Source organism: Poeciliopsis prolifica, unplaced genomic scaffold (assembly GCF_027474105.1).
Source record: "Poeciliopsis prolifica strain line A6 unplaced genomic scaffold, Auburn_PproV2 SCAFFOLD004, whole genome shotgun sequence".
In the NCBI taxonomy this organism is placed as follows: domain Eukaryota; kingdom Metazoa; phylum Chordata; class Actinopteri; order Cyprinodontiformes; family Poeciliidae; genus Poeciliopsis; species Poeciliopsis prolifica.
In genome coordinates, this window is record NW_026562379.1 from 9829638 (window position 1) to 9852096 (window position 22459).

The following is a 22459-nucleotide window of genomic DNA, read 5'->3' on the forward strand; positions in this document are numbered from 1 at the left end:
AATGATTATCCATATCATTTGGATGAGACGCGGCTCATTCCAGTTTTGGCTTTGCTTAAATCTTTTATGGCTCATCATAAAAGGAAACTCAACTTTTTGAGGTAATAGGTTTATGAGTATTTAACCAAACTCTCTTAATCCATGTAAATCTTTAAAAGGATATGCTTTTATAATTTCCTGATTGAACTGTTGCATATTTAAAGAATTTGAGAGTAAAAGTATTGGTTACAATGTGCTATGATTATTTAAATGCAATTAACAAGCTCAGTATACACAAAACAAGCATTTCATAATTGAAGTTCTATTTTTTTACTTGAATTGCTGAGAGGAGAAACAGAGATGCAGAAATTGATCCCACAAATCCAACAGAAAGAAGAATATTAGAGATTTTAATCACTTAATGTTATGGGCATCTACAGTTCATACCAAAATCTGGAAGTAGGCTATATCGCTTTTCTTCTATTTAGAGGTCAGAATATATTCAGTATCCTTGTCGTCTTTCACTAAGTATAAATAAGAAAATAGTATTAAATCAAAGAATCTGTAATTTGCACAGTTTGTCTTTCTATCTTAGGATGCACTTCAGTATCAAGAAAAAGATTGAAGCCTTTACTAACCACACATGGCCTAAGACATGACCTATATATCCAGGGATTAAAGTAAATCCAGAAGAAGAGTAAATATGTCCATAAATTAATGGTTTCCATATAATATCAATGCAATTATATAACCACTATCATCTTGCTCTAAAAAAAAGAATCAAAACTTTAATTTGAGTGATTTGTTTCTGAAAAAAAATCCATGAAGAGAAAGTTATTTTTTACCAACTGGTGCCACAGTTTTTTTTTGTGCCCCTGTATCTAATACTTTTAATTTTGGCAACACAATAATATCTACTATACTTTGATAGTATTTCTGAATTTTAGGTCTTTTTCTTTTCCAATATTCTTCAGTAGATTTGTCAGCAATGTTCATTTTGTTGCATGTTAACTAAAAATGTAATTAATAAAAAGTAAGAAAGATTGATTGGCTTTTGAAACAAAACAAATGCATAGATTTAGGCAAACATAGACTTCTCATAATAGCACTAAATTCAAGAGGATTATACAAAACACTCATATTTGCCAACTTAAGCTAAAATATGAGTCTAAGATGATAATAAATCAGGAGATGTTTGGGAGCTGTGTCACAAGAGTCAGCACTCTTAAAAGTGTCAAACTTCCCACTGTCTCACTGCGGTAACGTAGAAATAGTACGCACCGGAAACCGCACTATGTAGGAGAAGAGGGTGACACAAAGGGAGTGAAAAAGCATGTGAGGGAAGTGACGCATGAACAAAGCGTAAGCATCATCCTGTTTTTTGTTTTTTTCTTTTCTACCCTGACTCTTCTCAAGGCTGCGTTCATACAGGTGCCAGCCAGCTGAGATTGAAGCTCAGAATGGACTACTGAGGTGGAGCCCAGGGACTCCATGGGGTGACATGGGGAGATTCATTACTCTAGGGCAAATTTGTTACTTTTTTATTGCTTAGTCAGTATCTATTAAAATGTTTCACTTCACCATCTTGTGGTGTTTGCTTCTGACAAGGTCGATCTTAGTCTCATCTGGCCAAAGACAATTTGTTCTCAGTAAACTCTTCATGTTTATGTTTTTGATGGTCAGACAAAAAAGGCTTTTTTTCTGGCATTCTCCCCAAGCAACATTTAGCATGTAGAGAGCATCAACTGGCTATAAAGGGGAACCTGATCCAAAAATGCAACTCCTTACTGCTTTCCATTAACACATCTTGCCACCTGTATCGAGATGGCAAGATAAAAACGTGTTGTCGTCCAGTCTAACAGCCAATGGGGAATGAAAAGGGCCTGTGAGTCATGTTATATTTATACCTCAGGAAATAAGAAAGTCATGAATACCTAATTTAATTGTATTTAAATTATGTTCAACTCTAAAAAGTAGTTTCCCCACTGAATAAGATTATGCTACTGCAATAGATTTGTTAATTTATTTTAGGCCATTTTACACAGCATTTCCAGGACTGGAAATGCTGGAAATGGTGGACATATCTGTCCACCATTTGTGTAATCTCAGCTACCTTTTGAAAATAAAATTTCAGATTTGCTCTACTAGGGAATGCAAGTCCAACTTTTGATATTAGAGAAAGAAAATTACATAAAACAAATTGTGAGAAGTACGATAGTTTGGATCAAGAGCATGGTTTTGACACAGTGCATTTGTTCGAACCGTCAAAGGAAAAACAAAGGGAAGCTGTTCTGCTCTGTGTGTGTCCAGAGACCTTCAAGTATGCTGCTGATCCTCACTTTAGCTGACTGGATCCCAGCAGGAGTCTGTCCCTCTTTCTTTAAATTGCTCAGAAGAGTTGCCAGAGGTTATAGAGTGGAACTCCTGGGTGGCGGGATGCCGGGAGAATGGTGGCACCCCATGTGGCACAATGACGGGAGAAATAGAGCCGCTAGTCAAGCAAGGAATGCTTCCCTTCATGCATATCAGACCACCAAAATAGAAGCCGGACAAGTATGAAAATCACTTGGCTTCTGGTTGGTTGTTGTATTCCATGACACAAGGAGGAACCACACAGAGCTAGCAAGATTTAAAAAATGGAAGGTGTTGTCGCTATCCAAAGCGATTGAAAGAAAACTACAGAAAAGGCACCACTTTAGTATGTGAACAATTAGTTTCACTGGGTAGGAAATTGTTCTTTTCATTAGTTACTGCAAGTACAATAATGAAAAAATGTTAAATTATGCATCGAAGAGCCACTAACTTCTTTTGACGTTCTGGAGTTTGTCACTTCCTTTTGCAGGACGAACATAAAAAGTCATTCAAATGCAGACCTATAAAGAAACCACAGAGACAGTGGTGTGGTAATGCACTGCCATGCAAAAGAATTAATTTGATTTACTGTAGTTTTGTGTTACATACCAATTAATGAATAGTTGTGAATTGTAAAAAAAAAAAAAAAAGTGAAAAAAAAAAAAAATCCCAAACTCATAGTGTGCATTTGTCTTGTTCCCATTGTTTGCTACATAGAATCCCCTTTATTTGTAAGTAAAACTGGAAGTTTTTTGGCATTTGTCTCTGCCAGATAAGCACAACTATCTGAAGACTAAAATGTTTGCCCATTCTTCTTTGTAAAAAAGTTCAGTAAGACTGGAAATTATCTGTTAACACAAATATCTTATCTTATATCCATTATAATCTAGCAATGACTATATTTTAAAAATGTTTTTATGTACAAAATACAAATATCATAGAATAGTAGGCCATATGTCTGGTCAGTAGGAAATTTACATTTATCTGCAAAGAAGGTTCTTTGATGCAATAACAATGGGAAGCATTTAAGTTTATGTGATCAATTGCGTAAAATCCAAACAATATGCCTTAAATTTGCAGCTCTAAATTGACAAAGTTTAAAAAATTTTCAAAGATGTAAATACTTTTGTAAGCCATTGTATTTTAGATTATGCAGAACAACAGGAATATTTCCAGTGCCACAGTTTGACAGCTCAATCAATTAACAATTATAAAGAGGAAACCCAGGCATGACAGGCATCTTCCCCTTAACAGTATTACCTGCCTCTCAACAGGGATTATTGCTAATGATGTCCTTGTGCTTCACACTTTGGAGTTGTGGATAATAGTATCAATGCTAAGCCATGAACGCCCAATGATGTTTTCACTGCAGTAACGTGTTGAAATGAATTGATTTGGACTACGGCTCACATTCATCTGCTGTATGAAACTGCTGCATATTGAAGTCGCAAGCTTTATTTTAACAGCGCTTGGAAGAGTAGTCCTTTAATGGTTTGACACTGAGCGCCCTTGACGTCCCTCCCACGCAATCCTCAGTGTTATCGGCTGTGTTCCAAGACCAACCTCAAGACGGTCTCCTCAGGACTGTCGCCATAATAGGAAAGCTTTCCTCCTCTTCTTCCTGTGTCTAGCCATCCATCCTCGGCTGTCTTTACATCTACCTCTTCTCCCTTCTCTCTTTCATTCCCGCCCTCCAATAATTCGTCATCTCGCCATCTCTGCCAACATTAAGGAATGACGGTCTCCGCACCTCAGCTCACTCTGAGGAGAAAGAGACAGCATTGGAGTGAACGGCGTGCTTGTGCACCCATTTCTCTATCTCTCAGGAAGGAGAGATACAGCAATAGTACATAAATGTAAGGGTTAGGCAGAGTTTGTTCCTTGTAGAATGAGAGGGTGAGCAGATTAGGCAGTAGTCAGCACATATACAAACGTCTCATTAAATACCAGGTCAGCTGATTGTCAGAGTGAAGTGTGAGGTGATGACAAGGCCTTGTCAGAGAGACGCAGGTCAAAGCCGCAGATCCGCATCCTCAGAGTTTGAACCCTGCTTTTGTTGTTACAATGATTTAAGCACCAGCACTTTGGGAGGCTTATCACTTTGCAGGTCTCAGCTCTAAGTTTTTTTTCTCCGTAATCAGCCGCCAGTTTGTAATCAGTATGCTGTTACACCAGCAATAAAACAAGACAAGCACAGTTTGCCTTATGTTTGCATTGCCTCATTATATGCAATCAAGTACAGTCCAACTAAAAATTGCAGCTCTCACTTTTTTTTTAACTCGCAACTGTGCAAAATGTCTGCACTTTTTTTTTATTTCCTGGCCATAAGCACTTTTCCCAAAACGCCAAAAGTCACAGAGGCCCTGAGGGAGGTTGTAGCCTAAAGGAGACGAGAGCTCATGACTTAAGGGTGTGCAAGCTAACGGATAAGAGGAAACGGAGAAGAAGGGAAAACAAATAGGACAGTTTTATCTTGTGACTAAGAAGATGCATTTCCTGTGCCACTCTGATGCTGCTTCTCTGGTTCTGTTGAAGAGCTTATCCGTAATCAAAAAATAAAACAGCGGAAGAAATTTGAATGAAGAAATGTCACAAATTGCTCTGTATCAATAAATGGTGCATGGGAATGGTGTGAATCATATTCTCTGGCCTCCACAGACAGCAGCACTCAAACTAATGATCACCAGTGGGAGATCTCAAGTGATGTGTTAGATAGCTCTCTCCTCCACAAATGAGGGTTAGCTGTAAATTGTGAAGGGAAGATGTGCATTTGCCCAGCAACATTACTGAGGTATGCCCAGGAATGTATTCCCAAAAGGTTTGGAGCTGTCTCCTGATGGGACATCTTCATACTAGTGGTATTTTCATATAACTTAGATAAGCCATAACTTGACTTAGGGAGACCATTTGTCTCCATGTCCCTCTCTTGAGTGTACCCCGATTAGGCATAACATTAAGACCACGAAGAGGTCAAGTGAATAATTCCATTTACTTAATGGTTTGGATATATCAGCCTGGAAATGGAGGCAGTTATGTGTAGAAAGAGAATATTAAAAACTGAAAAAATGGTCAAATGTATGGATTAGAACAATTTTCACCAGGGAAGTTTTCACTGTAGACCATGAACAACTGGATCAGAGCATCTCTTCATCTTCAACTTATGTTGGGTGTTCTCAGTCTGCAGCAGTCAGTTTCTATTAAAAGAGATTGAAGAAAATGACTTGTGGTGAACCAGCGACAGGGTCACTAATGAATGTCTGGTCTGTTTTAACAGAGTTGCTGAAAAAGGTAATGTTGCCTCTGAGACAGAGGTGTAACACTACGTGTAGCCATTGGACAGTAAGGGAGATTCATAACTGGACTTCTTGTACAGGTGGCATTCGATAATGGCACAAGTCTGGAATTCACTGATCTCATGAGAGCAACTTATAGTTTCACAAATGTTTGTGGAAACAGTCTTAGTGCATGGGTTCTTGATTTGTTTTTACACTTGAGATCATAGAAGTGAGTAGAAAAACCAACTCAATGAATTGAATGGATGAGGAAACACTTTCAGAAGCACAACCCATGTTCTGTGGAGGAATAGGACAGTATTCTTTGAACTATGTTTTAGTGAACCTTTGTGATGATAATTTTCTCACCAGTAACAAGCAAACCAAAATCAGCACTAACAATCCCTTTGTGTTCAACTGAAAGTCATTGTCACACTCATCGATACTAAAAGTGGAATCTGCTGTCTGTGAGTTTGCTGCAGTCAATCAGAAAATATCCTTGGATGAGTAACTGTGTTTTACATTAGGTTGTAATGTCAAAGCATGATAACAGGGGTTTAATTTTGTAAATGTTACTTTCTTTTTAGAGGTGTATTTACTTCCATAAGCTGCCAACACTTTCAGCAACATACAAAAGCTCTGGCAGCTGCGTTTCAAAAAAAATTATTTTACTTGTAGTAGAAGATCAAATCTATATAATGCTGCTCATCTCAAAATGTGTCTGCATTCTGTCTACGTTCCATACTCACATATGTGCTTTGATGCGGCAAAATTCAGAATAATAGCAATCAGACTAATTTAAATCTTTCTCCTATGCTGTAATCTTTAAATTTGGTAAAGCCCAAATGTTGACAATCTATCATTTGTACACCTGTTTTTGAATCTGTTTATGAGTTTCATATCTCAGCGTATTATGTAAATACTTTGAAGATGGCAGCTGTTCCGCAAGTCAGATATTATTTACATGACAAATCATTACTTAGCCAAATGAAAACTGTTTTTTTCTACAGCAGACACACTTACCTCAGGTGCTGTATCCTTTGCTCTCATCTCTGACGATGACAAACTGTAAATCTATTCTTATAAAACAGGATAATAAAAAAAAATGATGAATGAAGCAGTGCTAGCGTAGACTGAGGTGATAAATATTTCATAAATAGTGGACCTTGACAAAATAACAACAAAAAAACAAAACTAGATTATGTTATTTTTCCTCTATCACACCATCCATGAGGAATTATCTGTTTTCTTTTAGGATTAGAAGAGCACACTGTCTTGACAGGTGCCTGGCTTACAGTAACTGGCCAAAAACTTCAGATACCGACATAACTTGTTTCAACATAAAATCAAAATGGATCGGGCATGTTACAATAAAGTTGAAATAGTTCTCTGAAGAAGGAAATAAGAACATTTTTATTCTAATAATACGAGTCATTGGAGAGTTATTGTATACTTATGTTTTTTGGTTGTATTTAACATTAATAAAACATCACTCAATTAAAATGAATGTGAACTTTAGAACAAATGTGGAACATTTTTGTAATTTGTTAGTTTCATTTGGTTGGTGGGGTAATTGTTTGAGCGAGTTGATTGTCATTCGGCCAGTTAATTGGTTAGTTGCTAATTTCTTGGTTGAATGGTTTGTCATTTTGGGGCTGGTCATTTGATCTTTTCATTTATTGATTAGTTTAAATAACTAAGTAAGCTTAGTCTGACTAGCTGAGTAAACTGACTGGCTGGTTGTTTAATTGGTGATTGGTTGTTTTAATCAGTGTGGCATATAATAATCATGTAAATCATCTTGTTTTAAACATTTCCTTCCCTGGCAACAAACACAAATGATCAAGTATGGTTATTTGTCATTACAGCCCATCTTCTACAGAAATAAACCTATTTTTGAAATGTTGACATTCCATGTCAGGATGGTTTTCAATGTGGAGAGTTTAGAAAAAAATGTTAAACTTTTGGTTGTCATTTCAGGTCTTTTTATAAAATGTGACAACTTTGTTTCATAAAATTTTGTTTTTTTTGCTGATGTGAATTTTAAGTAAGTTTGCACTAAAGAAAAGGCATTCAAAGATAATTTATCTTATACAATTTTGGTACAAAACCTATTTACAAAGTTTCCTGATTGGTGGATTTTGTTTAGATAATGAGGCTGCTCATATTCAGTCTGTCTGTAAGATAATGCTGTCTTTTGTTGTGCCAAGAAAACTATTTTTCCTATATAATATACTTTGGACTTCTTTCTTTCTTTCTGTGTTACTGCAGAAAAAGTTCTGCATCAGCACAGGGGCTTCCAGCTAATCATCTGAGTATGACAGAGAGCATACCATCACGAACCAAAGAAATGTATGAATATGCCAGGGGTAGATTCTTGCAGTCATATTTCTGTCTTTACAAGCACCTTTCTGCTTAAATTTAAAGCCAAGCTTGGATTTATTGATGTAAAGAGAATAAATCTCAGTAATAAGTCACCACATGTAGCCTCGTGCTCATTTGTTGCAGACAAAGGAGAGGGGATATGGCAGATAAGCAGTGGTCCTTTGTGGCTCACTGTGCTCTCCATGCTTAACCCAGAGCTTTCTTCCCCATGGTAAACATAAGCTCATTAAATTTATAAAGAGTGTAATGAGAGGACCTCCAACAATAGGACAGCTTTGTTTATCAGTTTATTTGAAGCAATAGCTGACAACCCAACTTCACTTAGAGGGAATTCAGTGGCTCGACCTTATTGTACTTTATCAATTGATCTCCTTCTGAAGCCTCATTCACTTCTATGGCACAAACAACACTCTAGTGAGCGACAGTGTAGGTCTGTCTCAGTACAAAACAAAAGTCTGAGAAGAAAAGAGATTGGTTTTGGTATTGTTTCTCTGATCACAGCTGTAGTGTGGCAGCAGGAGCAGAAAATAAACAGTAGACTTGTTTTTGGCTCCAACTCTTGTGTTGTTTCTGCACTCCCAGGTACTGTGGTAGCAAATGGTCTGTGAATGGAAGGGGAAGTTCTGCTCTTCTGCCCCAGTTTGTCTTTCCAATTGTTCAGTATCGTTGCCATTCATAAAGGGAATCGGGCAATTAAGCACAAAAAAAGAATGTTTGTAAGGATAGTTTAATGGCGTTTTGCACAGAATATTTCCAAACATTTGAGATGTTTGTTGCAATCAAAGGTCATACACAATATTTGAATAGACACCAATATTGAAGGTCTCATTGAATAATGATGGGCATGTTCTTGAATGCAGACACCAATACACACCTACACACACACCATCATTAGGATGCAGACAAATAAAAATAAATGTCCCGGGGTCTTTGACTCTGAAGTTTCTCAAACATCTGTTTAACATAAATTAGCATTTGGAAAATAAATGTAATGTTTCGCACTGTGGTAAAGAAACGCAATGAATAAAGCATGAGGAAATGCAAAAGAGCACAACTCATTGCTCTCCTCCGATCCCCTTTTCCTCCCTTATTTGGTCCACTCTGCAGGAAAATGCATGGACATATACAACGCAGTTTCTGTTCCCATCCAAGATGGCTTCTCAGTCATCCCTATAGAGTGCTTGAATTCACATGGAAAGGTTTTTTTTGTTCCTACCAACTTGAAATTTCCAGTGCAATGCAAATCTATATCCAGCAGGTATTTGTAAAAGTGTACTGTGTCTATACTAAGCTCTTCACAGATACCCTCCTAAGGCTGCGGCTGCATTTTCAAAAGGCTGAAAGTCTTTCAAATATACAGTGGATGGGGAAAAGACAGGTTTTAGTGTCCGAGAAGGAGTAAACTACCAGCATGGAGAACTGCTCAGGACTTTTGTTTTCTTAAAGTAATCACAGAGAGTTGAAGTGCTTTCATGAGGACATTCACATTCTGTAGTGTGAGCAAAAAAAGTAATCAACTCATGACTTTTATATAATTTTCAAGGCAATTTCCACAAGCTTTCAGATGGTAATGGACAGGAAGACAGACTGGCTAATGTGCCTCATTCATGTCATCATTTTTCTGTCGGGGTGCTGTAGTGCTGCTTACTGTACAACCTAATCATTCAAAGATGTTTCCTGTTATTCTCATCCATCACATGGTTTCCAATTACAGTTTGCTGTTTTCATATCATGTGCTTCTGACTTTGAGCACTTCCACCCAAAGGGACTCTCAGAGTCAAGGTATTACCTTTCAACAACACCTGAAACAAGACTTTCCACCTCAGATCGTTCTGGAGTCCAATAAGTAAAGTACTGTGTTTTTTTTTCACCTTCATAATCAGGAAATGGGCTTATTTCAATGGTGGATATGAGGTTTATTAAAAAGAAGCAAAATATTGTTACCAGCACAATAACTAAGTATCCAAAGATTATTATCATGTCAGTAAAACATTAAAAATATATTTTTTTTAATTTCACTAAGCTGCAACCACTATTAAGAGCAACAAAAAGTTGATAAACATTTCAACATGTAGAATTAAATGAATTGTGAGATGAATTTTAATATTTTCCCAATATAGTTGCAAGATTTAGAAAAGCATAAAGTGTAAAGGTGACGTAAATTCATCTGGACCTGTGGTTGGATAAAATCACTGCATTGTAACAAAGCCACATTTGCTAAGTATGTACATTATCATAATCTAGATGTTATTTGTATTTATTGATTCTGTCATTGATTAAAGTTACTGGATTTGATCAACTTTATTAGGTTTATTTTTTAATGATTTTGTTGATAATATACAGTTGTGTATTAGATGGAGGACAAGAGAGGAAAGCATTTATTTTATTCTACATAAACTGAACGTGACTTATTGATGAACTTTTTATTGTTCTTCACAATAATATACATATTTTTACATTGTATATTATCTCAATACATTTGTTTCTTCACAAAGAATATCACACTCATTACATGGAAGACATTTTCACAATTTTAGCTGGCCTTTTGTTCCAAATAATTTTTTCCAAATCCATAGTCCATCCATAGCAAATACAAGAAATACTTAATCTTGTCCCAAATTATCAGCTTTCCTAATGATGTAGTGGATTATATAAGCAAGAACTTTAAACTTTAGTTTATATTCATGAGAGGTGGAACTGCTTTTGGAGATTGTTCAAACTGTAACTTGTGACAACAAATTTTGATTAAAGAGATGCGTATTTGTGAGTGTTTAAATTGGAAATAATTTAAAAAACGTTTTCTGTAAGAAAACATTTCTTAACATGTATGAAATGAAAAGTATTATTTCCAAAATCTGGGAAAATAACTCACTTTGTAAAAGGAGAATCCACAAATAACGGTAAAATTTATAAATTAGTTTGGAAATTAACCTTGTGAAACATGCAAAATGAATAGCAACAGATTTTCCATTATGTCGAATAGAAAAGTAAGTACAACCTTGGCCTGAGAAGCAGTTCTTAACCAATTTTCATAGTTTTCGTACTTCGTAAACATTTCTGAGAGTTTGATGACTCTTCCACATTCAGTGAAGCTCAAAATATTTAAGCTGCTCTTGCGTATTCTGCTTGATTTTAAAACTCAACACAACATGACTGTGATGTGGAATTATATTCAATTGGGCTTTTACAAGGCCATCTAAACTCCATGGTTTTCATTCTGAGACTGTGGATGTGCCCTGAACTTTATTCACGTTGAAAAGATTCAATTTTATTTCTTCCAATATTTGCACAGCTATGCATCAGAAAGGATATGGGTTTCTTGTCCTGACAAGATCTTTGGCCAAAACACTCCTGCTGTGATTGAAGCAATACTTAGAGTTCTCTTATATTCTGTTTCAAACAGTCTGGTTTTTGCCTTTGTTCGCTGAGGATCTAGTCTTGTTTTAATGTTCTTTTCGCACAGCGGACACAAAACATATTCTGAAGCACATCCTTGGTTTATGAATTATGTGTAGACTCTTTAATACAAAAGTGCCTCTTAACATTATAGTAATACATTGTGCATCAATAACTGGGTTCTTTAAACAAACTGGTTCCACATATCTTTACACCTTTGTAACTTTTCAGAAATTAAGAACGTGTAGAACCTCATTTTAAATGTTTGGCATATGTCTGGTTTCTGGAAATTACATATAATTAGAAAATGTCATCTGGCATAAAATTTCATAAACCCTTCCTATATCAGTACTATTTAATGTGTAATGTATTATTATTCTGTAAATATTTGTGTCTATCATTCATTTTTCTCATCATAATTTTTGACTAAATTAAAAAAAAAAAGTGACGATACAATCATACAGCTTAAAATGTCAAACTTCCAGTCAGCATGTCAACCCTGTGGGGATGTGTAAGGCAAAACGTAAAGTTAATGTTTATAGAAAGAGAAAGACATTGCTTTGGTTTAATAAAAACACAATTTAATTGAGTATTTTAATAAAAAAAATGCAGTCAGAACAATTGGAGCAAAGATGTAAATCTGTCTAGTGTTGGAGATGCTTTTGTGGTGGCTTGTAGGGGCCTGAGTGTGATAATGCAGATAGATCCTGTTCACTGAGAGACTGCATTATCAAAAGATGGGGAAAAGAGACCAAGCGTTACACTGTGTGAAAAAGAACCTGGATAATTTGGAGCACATCAGATATGAGATGAGGATTCCAGCTGATATGAACCTGTTGTGGATTCTGATGACCCATTTAGAATTAAAAAGCAAATATTAAAAATAAGACGCCTCATGTTGTGAAAAATAGTTGCATTGTTCAGCATTTGCAACGCGCTTCAGGGTAATAAATGTTTTCTAAAGCATCCACCATGAATGTATAATTTCAGAAGATGAGAAGAGCTGGGACTTCCTGTTCAACATTTTCATGCTGATTTGGATGCATAGATTATATGAACCACAAACATAATTGTGATCTTAATTATTTATTTTCCCTTTCACCAATTTATTATTGCTTGGATTGATTTGTAAGCAACATACTAAATTTATAGTAGCTACAGTAGCAAAAAGTTTCAGTTGCCACAGTTTGCTGGCTAATTATGTAGGGTTGATGCAGTTTGTGATATGTGGGCACATACATCTGCACTGCAACTGAAAATACATTTTCAGTTCAAGTTAAATTTATCATAATTTATTTAGCATGTGGCATTTAAATGACCACATAACAGCATTTAAATTCTCACCACCTTCACACCCTTACTTTCCTTGGTAATTAGGATGCAGTTGCAAGCATGTCACTAATTATGCTGTGCTGAATATTACCAAGTGTAATGTTTACTCTAGTTGTAAATTAGTCTTCACTCACATCTGAGTCATATGGTGCCTTAAAAAATGAGTTGTACCACTTGAACTTTATGAGGAGAGGGGTTTCATATTACAACTGCAAGTGTATTTGATCAAATTCATATAATTTTATTTTTTCTCATTCTTCTTACTGAAACAGCATTTTATCCATCCTTTTTTTTGGTTGAGGCAATGCTTCTTATGACAGTTGCTTCCTCTGGTTTTGGCTGTTGTGTACATGGATGAATTTTTGATCTTACTTTTTTACTTTTGGACAGTTGTGGCAACAAGGCTGTTGTAAAAACAACAAGGCTCTTTTAGATCACCTGATTAGCATCTGAAAGACTCAAAAAACACCTGTACCATAACCCCAGATGTCAGAGGAGTTTAACTTAATGGAAGCATAGCAGAACCCACGAGCAGATAGAGGGAGAATGTTCAAACCATTTCTTCCATCTGTCCTAATAGCCAATGATCATATCTCCAGTCTCTGTCTACCTAGCTTTCTAATCATACAATTACACAGAGATTTAAAGAGGAGTGGTAAAAACAAATGTAATGGATCAGCAGTGTTTGACAACAAGTCTTAGTGACATTCAGTACATCTGATATTTGAGTGTCAGCATGTCCAACATATATATATATATATCATTCAGTTGTAATGTAAGAAGTGTGAAAAGTTTAAGTGGTACGAACACTGTTGGCTAACATCAGCATAAACAGGTAATTAGTGATGTGGTTTTCCTCTTTTGGAAGACCATATGGACTAAAAACCAATTTTTTCACTACCCTTTGCCTTGGCTGATGTGTTCATCCTTTTTCTGACAACTACTCACTTTTCTCCACCCTGATTAGCAAGGAAATGTAATGATGTAACATGACATATGGTGCAATAGGAGGATTCATGGGAGGGTGGTTTAATGTGCATACTTTGAACCAGCAACTGCATTCGGTGGTTCATGCAAACTTGCAAGAAAGTTTATCTTCACATCAGCTCACGCATGAAAGCTCTGTGTGCTCACCACACACCCCCTCATGCAGCAGAGACATGTACGTGTATTATCAGTGCTGTACTCACACTCAAATCAGCTCCCTTACAGACAAGATTAAGCAATCTATCTTCATTACTCTTAATTAGAAGGACACCTTTAGGCATTGATTATGTGCATCAGGCAGTTGTATTCCCTGGTGGGAAAAGAAAACACAGCTGAAATTTAGTAACTGATTGTTTCTTTGGACATTACATCTTTTTACACCTATATCATGATTGATAATTTATTTCTTTTCAAATTGAGTTACTAAGAGTAAACTTTTTTGTTGTTGTTGTCAACTTCATCGTTTCTGATTTAGATTATCTTCCTTCTCTGTCTTCTCTATTTCTGTGCTTTGATCTTTGTGATCACCTGGTCCTTTCCCGTTCTTTATCCAGCACCAAGCTAAAGTGCTGAAGACGAGATTGGACTTCAATAGAATTTCCATGGCAACAGATTTTCAATTTAACCTCCCTGATCATGTTAGGCTGACAGTTCATCCAGAGAGAGGTGGCTGATGTGCTGCAAACTTTGATCCTGATCCTGCTGATCTTTCAATCAGCATGAAATGATATTTTATCAGCTGACCTCCATTTTATCATTAAGCTTAGAGTTTTGCTGCTTCAGTCCCTAAGGCAGCACCTTATTTTAGAGATATTATCTGAAGGCATGTAGAAAAGTCAAGCTGACTGACATTTCAGGGTTGTCGTTATAGGGGTATTTTATGAGTTTTATTAACTAACACAGCCAAAATCAGAGTATTAGTGCAAACTGAAGTCAACCATTTTTATGCCTTTTGTTTGTGGTTACTTCATCCCCTTAAAAGAAACACACTCCTTCTATACTGCTCTGGCAATATAGTTGTACAGCTTTGATAAATCCTAAATCAAATAATTTCATAGTGTAATTTTCTTCTTTTCTTATTTTCTTGGATTAAGAGAAGTATAAGTCGGTGTTATAGCCATTATTAAATTTCCTGGCTCTTTGGAGACCATCTCTTATGCTCTATGCAGATAATTGTATCTTCCAAGAAACACCATGAGATCTACACTGCTGTACATGGATTGCAAAGAGATTATTACTTATTAAGCCTTAGCAGTTGCAAAAAAATAAATTTTCTGACTGGTTGAAATATATCCAGAATGAATATCTATAGATCACAAGTAGAGTTTTTATCAGAGCTCAGTCAAATATTGGTGTTTCATGCATAAAACACAGATTATTAAATCACAAATAATGATATGATAAGGTCTGAACGTTAAATGCTATTTTTGGATCAAGATCATTCACTGAGTGCAGTTTACATGGCAACACGCCTAAGCCTTCTGACCCACCTAACTATCTCTAATATGTCACAGCTTTGGAAGAAATACAGTCTTATTAGAATCAGACTTTTCTTTAAACATTGACTTTATAAGACAGAATTTTTGTCAAATGTCAAGGAAGCAGAACTACTGTGCTTAACGTGAGTAATTAGCTGGTTTGAACATAAAGCAAGTACTCAGATTTCTTACTGCAGTAGCTTCAGTTTACTTTGCTCTCTGTGCCCTTTTGTCTGACATTTGCAGATCTCTACATTTTGTTAATTTACTACAAATAAGCCATTAAAAAAAATCTGCGACAAGTGGTTGAAGACGTTCAGTCAAGATTTTCAACATCAGCTGAATAAATCTGAATTGCTACTCGAGTGAAATAACATGAACATGTGCAGTTCTTTATTCAGCTATGAGAAATCAATAAATCTCTCCAGCACATCAGCCTCGCATACATCTAGTGACAGTCATGGTGTGTGTGTGCGTGTGTGCGTGTGTGCGTGCGTGCGTGCGTGCGTGCATGTGTGTGTGTTAAGTAATCTGTTAATTTTGTGGTTTGGTCACATGATCTGCAGACTGACAAACAGACTTTTAAGAAAACTTTCAATGGCAGGTAAAGCAGCAGGTCAATAGTGGTGGAACCAAAACCAGCTCTGTCTCAACTGTTTGCTGAAAGAACATGGAAGATGGTGAGGAATGTTTTAATAGAGAGCCTCCATCCTCATGTTTCATCAGTTTGAACCTCTGGGCTGATTAAGGCCTTATTGTTCCTCTGGTCACTAAGAACATCGATTAGACGTCATTTATTGACAGTACAATTATTATTCTTAACCAGATTAAAAGCATTTATCTGTGGAATGCTAAGTGTATGTATTGCTTGGTGCACATATTGTTGATATAGTTCAGGGATTCCAGGGTTTTTATTGTCATACCACCACCGGCCACCAGGGGCTCCCCAGCGTGCCCCAGCCCCAGGCCAGGGTGGCTCCAGGGTGGGACCTCATGTACGGAGAAAACAACCCCTGTTTCCAACGGTCGTATCATCATAAGGGATCTTTGGGCTGCACTTGGTCTGGTCCCTCACCTAGAACCCGTCTGTACTGGGCAGCAGAACTCCTAGGATCACTGGGACACGCAAACCCCCCACCACGATAAGGTGGCAGCCCATGGAGGGGGTGTGTGTGTGTGCGTGTGTGTGTGTGTGTGTGTTAAGGAAGTTTCTTTTTGGGGGCGATTTGCAGCGACCAACTGACCTGACCTGCATGTTTTAGGAGATGTGGGGGGAACCGGAGCACCCGGGGAAAACCCACGCAAACACGGGGAGACCATGCAAACTCCACACAGAGGGTCTCTGTGAAGACGCAGCGCTAACCGCTGCGCCACCGTGCTGCCCACGTTTTTTCAATTGGGTGGGGAAGGCTTGGTTAGGCTTGTAAGGGTGTGTGTGTGTGTTAAGTAATCTGTTAATTTTGTGGGAGAGAGAGAAAGAAAGTTGATTTTTTTTGGGTCCATTTGTGAGATAAAGTCAATGTTTCAGTTTTTTAGGGTCTAATTAAGTTTTTTAGGCTCTAATTAAGTTTTTTAGGCTCCTCCCAATTATTTGGAAATTGGGAGGAGAGAGAAGGGAAAGACATGCAGCAGATTTCCCAGGACTGGGAATCAAACGCAGGTTGACAAACAAAACCTTTCAGTCACGTCCTAAATAAAACCTAATTTTGACAAGTTTAGCAATAAAACACAGTAAAATGTGTTGGGAGTTTCTTTTCGGGGGCGATTTGCAGCGACCAACTGACCTGACCTGCATGTTTCAGGAGATGTGGGGGGAACCAGAGCGCCCGGGGAAAACCCACGCAAACACGGGGAGACCATGCAAACTCCACACAGAGGGTCTCTGTGAAGACGCAGCGCTAACCGCTACGCAACCGTGCTGCCCACGTTTTTTCAATTGGGTAGGGAAGGGATCAAATTTGAGGGAAAAACGTAGCTGCTGTAAACGTCCTGCTGTCGGAGCGTTGCATGGCGCCCCGAACGCAGACGCTACAACCTTCCTGCGTCTGATTCCAGTCCTCAGTCTCTCTTGCATGTCTTGCTCCTTCTCTAAATGTTTTCACTCTTTTGGGTTTTTTTACTTCTTCAGTTGCAGAATGTTACGAATTTTTTTCCAGATTGAAAATTTAGACATTCTCTTCTCACCCTCCTGCATGGTGTCAGTGTGTGGATGGTCCAACTCTTCCATACCAGATTCGCCAGGGATCTCCTCCGTGGATTCTTGGTCCGTGGAACAAGCTCCTCCAGAAAGCTCCTCCTCCGAAGAAACCTCTTGACTTGAAACTTGGACCAGGTCGAGTTGGATTAGAGAACTTATCTCCTTCTCTCGGGAACCATCCTTCTCTTTTCTCAGTAGGTCAGAAATGACTTGGTAAGAGCCAGACAGATCCTGTCTGGCTCTTTCCAAGTCATTTTGCAGACAAGTCACCTGCTGTTGGTACTGCTCTGTTAGTTGTATCAAAGCAGTGATGTCCGTCTCGTATCTGCAGCTGAGCTCTTTGTACCTACCGTCAGCCTTCTGCAAATCATCCTGGGCGCTGCTGACCTTCTCTTGCAGGATCTTAACCTCTTTTCTGGTCTTTTCCAGGAGGACGGCGTTCTCGGCTCTGATGGTGTCGAGCATAGCCTCGTCCTCCTCGGATTTCTGTTGATAACTTTCTCTCTCCTGTTTGATCTGCTGCTGCAGTTTTCTAACTTGCTGTTTTAGGGCACAAAACGTTCTTTCTTGGAGAAGCTGCTCTCTGTTAGAAAGGGACATTGTCTGTTGCTTGATCCTCTGCCGGTACGACTCATTCTGCTGCTGCAGATGGATGATGTCCGTCTCGTACCGGCAGTGGAGCTCTTTGTACAACCCGTCAGCCTTCTGCAAGTCATCCTGGGCGCTGCTGAGCTTCTCCTGCAGGATGTTAATCTCTTGTCTGGTCTCTTCCAGGAGGACAGCGTTCTCGGCTTTGATGTTCCGGAGAATGGCCAGGTCCTCCTCTGACTTCTCTTGATGGCTTTTCCTCTCCTCTGTGATCTGCTGCTGCAGTTTTGCAACTTGCTGTTGCAGGGCAGAAAAGGAGCTCAGGTCCTTGTACGAAGTCTGAAGTGCCTCCATTTCTTCCTGGAGGCCCTTACTCTTCTCTCTCTCTCGCTCCAGCTCTGCCTCCAGGTGGGCCAGTCGCTGGTGGTCTTCATACCTTCCAGCTCTCTCCATCTTCAGGAGGGAGCTCAGCCTACCGATTTCCCCATGGGAGGCATTGGGCTGCACGGGAGGGAACCCGCCTTGGTGGTTCTGCTGGGCTTCCCTTCTCCCTTGGGGTCCAATCAGTTCAAAGTTGAATCTCGGTGAACGATGAGACATTTTTTCTCCTAATGCTTTCGCTAAAATCGTCGTTTGGAAAACTTCCTTAAAGAGCTTTGCGAGCGTCTGAACAAGTCAGGGGTATTGCAAGCAATGACAAATTTGCAGAATTGTGTCACATACAATTCTCCAGTTGATGACATCACTGATGGCATCGGCTGTGACATCACATAATCTCCCTTTGCTGGTGGAGTGACATCATTCCACCACCAATTTTCCTACTCTTTATTCTTTACCTTGAAAACAAGAGTAATTCCTGATTCACTTGTTTTTATCCCGTATATCAGGAGCATCCGACTGATTTCCATTTGGTGCCAGATAGAAAACGATAGCGGGAAAGAAAATATATCATAAATAGACGTAATCAACGGTTGTAATGTTCTGGTATTGTTGTGGCTTGTTTATTGTTGTCATGGTAACCGCCTACCAAGATGGCTGCCAGTTCAAACAAAGAATACTGTAATCTATATTTCCAGTGTTTTTTCTGGTTTGGTCACATGATCTGCAGACTGACAGACAGACTTTTAAGAAAACTTTCAATGGAGGGTAAAGCAGCAGGTCAATAGTGGTGGAACCAAAACCAGCTCTGTCTCAACTGTTTGCTGAAAGAACATGGAAGATGGTGAGGAATGTTTTAATAGAGAGCCTCCATCCTCATGTTTCATCAGTTTGAACCTCTGGGCTGATTAAGGCCTTATTGTTCCTCTGGTCACTAAGAACATCTATTAGGCCTCATTTATTGACAGTACAATTATTATTCTTAACCAGATTAAAAGCATTTATCTGTGGAATGCTAAGTGTATGTATTGCTTGGTGCACATATTGTTGATATAGTTCAGGGATTCCAGGGTTTTTATTGTCATACCACCACCGGCCACCAGGGGCTCCCCAGCGTGCCCCAGCCCCAGGCCAGGGTGGCTCCAGGGTGGGACCTCATGTACGGAGAAAACAACCCTTGTTTCCAACGGTCGTATCATCATAAGGGATCTTTGGGCTGCACTTGGTCTGGTCCCTCACCTAGAACCCGTCTGCACTGGGCAGCAGAACTCCTAGGATCACTGGGACACGCAAACCCCCCCACCACGATAAGGTGGCAGCCTTATGGGTGTGTGTGGGGGTGGGGGGGGGTGGGGTGGGTGCGTGTGTGTGTGTGTGTGTGTGTGTGTGTGTGTGTGTGTGTGTGGGGGTGTGTGTGTGTGTGTGTGTGGATGTTTCAACCAATCCATAGAAACTCTTTTTATTTTTCAGACCAATGCTTTAGTGGCTTGATGTGTGTGTCATGAGTATCAAGACAACAAAGAGAGTCGACTTTGTCATTGTTCAAGAGTGGTGTCCTCCATCATGTGCACAAAACAATTTGACATCCTCATGCTGACACCATCCTATCTGATCTCTCCACAAACTGTGAAATTATCACTTTTTACTGAAGTCATTGAAAAACTTGATTTTACTGTGTTTTAAACCATCCAAATTTCCGTCTTATAGATGCTATCAAAAGTATTCATGCTCATTGAACAATTTCACATTTTGTCATTTTAAGAACATAAAGGGATTCTTCAATATTACTCGGCATGATTAAGAAGTTTGGAAAAGTGTGTATAGAACTCGAGCTTTTTTTATCATTTTTTTTTATATCTTGAAAGAATCACCTCTTCCTGAACTCACAGTCACAGACCTGCTGTTGTGTCTGTACTATATTTGCAGATTTTAAGACTTCAGTTTTTGCTCCAGCTCAGTTAAATTGGATTAAGATCTGCTTAAAATACTTTTCAAGTATTGCAACTGATTATATTCTGTTTGTCTGGACTTTCACTGGACCTGGACCATTCTAACCTATCTAAATCTCTGGTTCTATGCAATTCATTGTCTCACACTTTTCACACTTGTATTCAGTCGCATCCATCTTCTCATGAACACTGACGAGCTTTTCTGTCCTTGCTAAAGAAAAACATTACCATGCCATCATGCTACCAGTTGGGGATGTTTGTTCATTTGCTCTGTTAGTTTTCCACTGGTTTGTGAAGTGGATAAAAGTTATCCTGTCAACAAATTTTACCCACCTAAGCTAATGATCTTTGCAGCTCCTCTACTCTTGAACCTCTTGGCTGCTTATCTGATTAATGGGCTCCTTGCTGAGGCCTCCCTGTGGAGCTTAACACCAACATGTTGGCAAAATAAGTTTGTGTTCAGAACTCCAGTTGTTTCTGGACGTTCGTATAGACTCTGAAACCTGAGGAAACTGAGCTTTCTATGTTCTTGCTGTCTTCTTAGCATCTGGATGACAACACTTTGAATGGTTTTAGGTTACTTGGTTGTGCTCTATAAATATTGTTTGATTGGTTGGTTGATTTTTTTTCTTTTTTTTCAGAATGTGTTTTTCCACTACAACTTCTCATCTTAACATCTCAAAACAATGAAGGATTTTTTATTATGGAGAAAGATATATTGTTGTTAAGCAAAATCTGAAGAACATTTACAAATCCTGGTTTGACATTTATTTTACAAGTATTGTTTTGTCATGCAGGTCATGCAGGTCATTCTTTTGCATATTTGCTCTTGTTCTGTAGTTCAGTCAAAAACACATCCTTACACGAGTCTTAAACATATCTTTCAAAGGTAGTACTGCCTATTTAGTTGTTTATTCTTTTACTTTGTTTAATTCTGAAGTTTCCTCCTTGTCTTGTTCTGCCACTCATCGATTCCATCTTTCCACAGCCGAGCCACTGGATGGAGAGGAGTACCTGGACATTATAGGCATCATGAGAAACCAAGCAGGTCGTTATGAATGCAAAGCCAGCAACGATGTCGCCACACCTGATGTCAAATATGTCAATGTTGTTGTCAACTGTAAGTAGGAAGATGCTGCTGCACGTTGAAAGGTTTCTGAATGAATATTTTTTGTCCACATTTATTGTTGAATTTTATAATGAATGCAAAGTAAAGCTAAGCAAGAACTAGAGATGTCTTCAAAGTTCTGGAGCTCTCCCATGTCATTCCTAAAATGAAACCAGGTGGAAAAAAAGAAGAGATGCCTTGCACTGATTGCCGCTATTACTTCTATGGCAGGTCTCACCCACCACTTCATCATTTAAAGACACTTAGAATTTCAAAAAGAGGATAATAACCTCCTTTCAGTGGTCCATATTATTACAGATTCTAGCTCTTTGGGATTTGATAGACAGCTCATGAGGTGTCACTAAACTAATTACTCCTCAAGGTATTCAAAAATTCTCTTTGATCTGAACAAATCATATGTGGCTGTTTGCCCAAATCGTACTCACACCAGGTCTGAGTGCCAGATAAGGGAACATTTCAGTGTATACTAAGCTTTCTTTTAGAATTTAATCTTATATGGAAGATGGGCATAAATCCATTTGGAAAGCTTTGCTGGCAATTGTTTGTAAAGATATGTGTGCAATGAATACTAATATACCTGTTAAAATGGAAGGTTTGGTTAAAGGTTCAGTTTTTTTTATATCAAAACCTTAACAATCTACTTTGCTGTAGCTGATGTGTGGTACTGATGGATTAAAACTTGATATGAGCTTTAAAGAAAGGTCTGCTAAAAGAATCTCATAAAGTGCACCTGATCTTGTATCCACTTTTTATGATGGAAATGAGCTAAAAGGCTTTTTCTATATATAAGAAAGCAGTCTCTGACTCCATCACTGAGTTCTTAATGAAATGCCTTTGATGTTGGTTAATATTCAGTAGGCTAGCTTATTAGGAGTAATATGCTATTCCAAAATAGCATGTTAAAACCTAAAGTTTTAAGAAAAACTTTAAAAAATAATTTTAATTGTGGTAATTTTTTTCTTTCAGATAAAATGAAATACAACAGGCAAGTGAAATCATATGTGGAAAAGTTGATCTTCCAATGTGGTTTCTTGATC

The 22459-nt window shown here is 38.2% G+C and overlaps 1 protein-coding gene across 2 annotated transcripts in view; it reads left to right on the forward strand.

The window, feature by feature from the left end:
- lsamp (limbic system associated membrane protein) overlaps window positions 1–22459 on the forward strand; it is a 660642-nt gene that overhangs the window by 619875 nt on the left and 18308 nt on the right. For both annotated transcript variants that reach the window (XM_055029076.1, XM_055029075.1), the window contains one exon: window positions 21282–21413. In XM_055029076.1, coding sequence (XP_054885051.1) covers window positions 21282–21413 — 132 coding nt within the window. The remainder of the gene's footprint in view (window positions 1–21281; window positions 21414–22459) is intronic.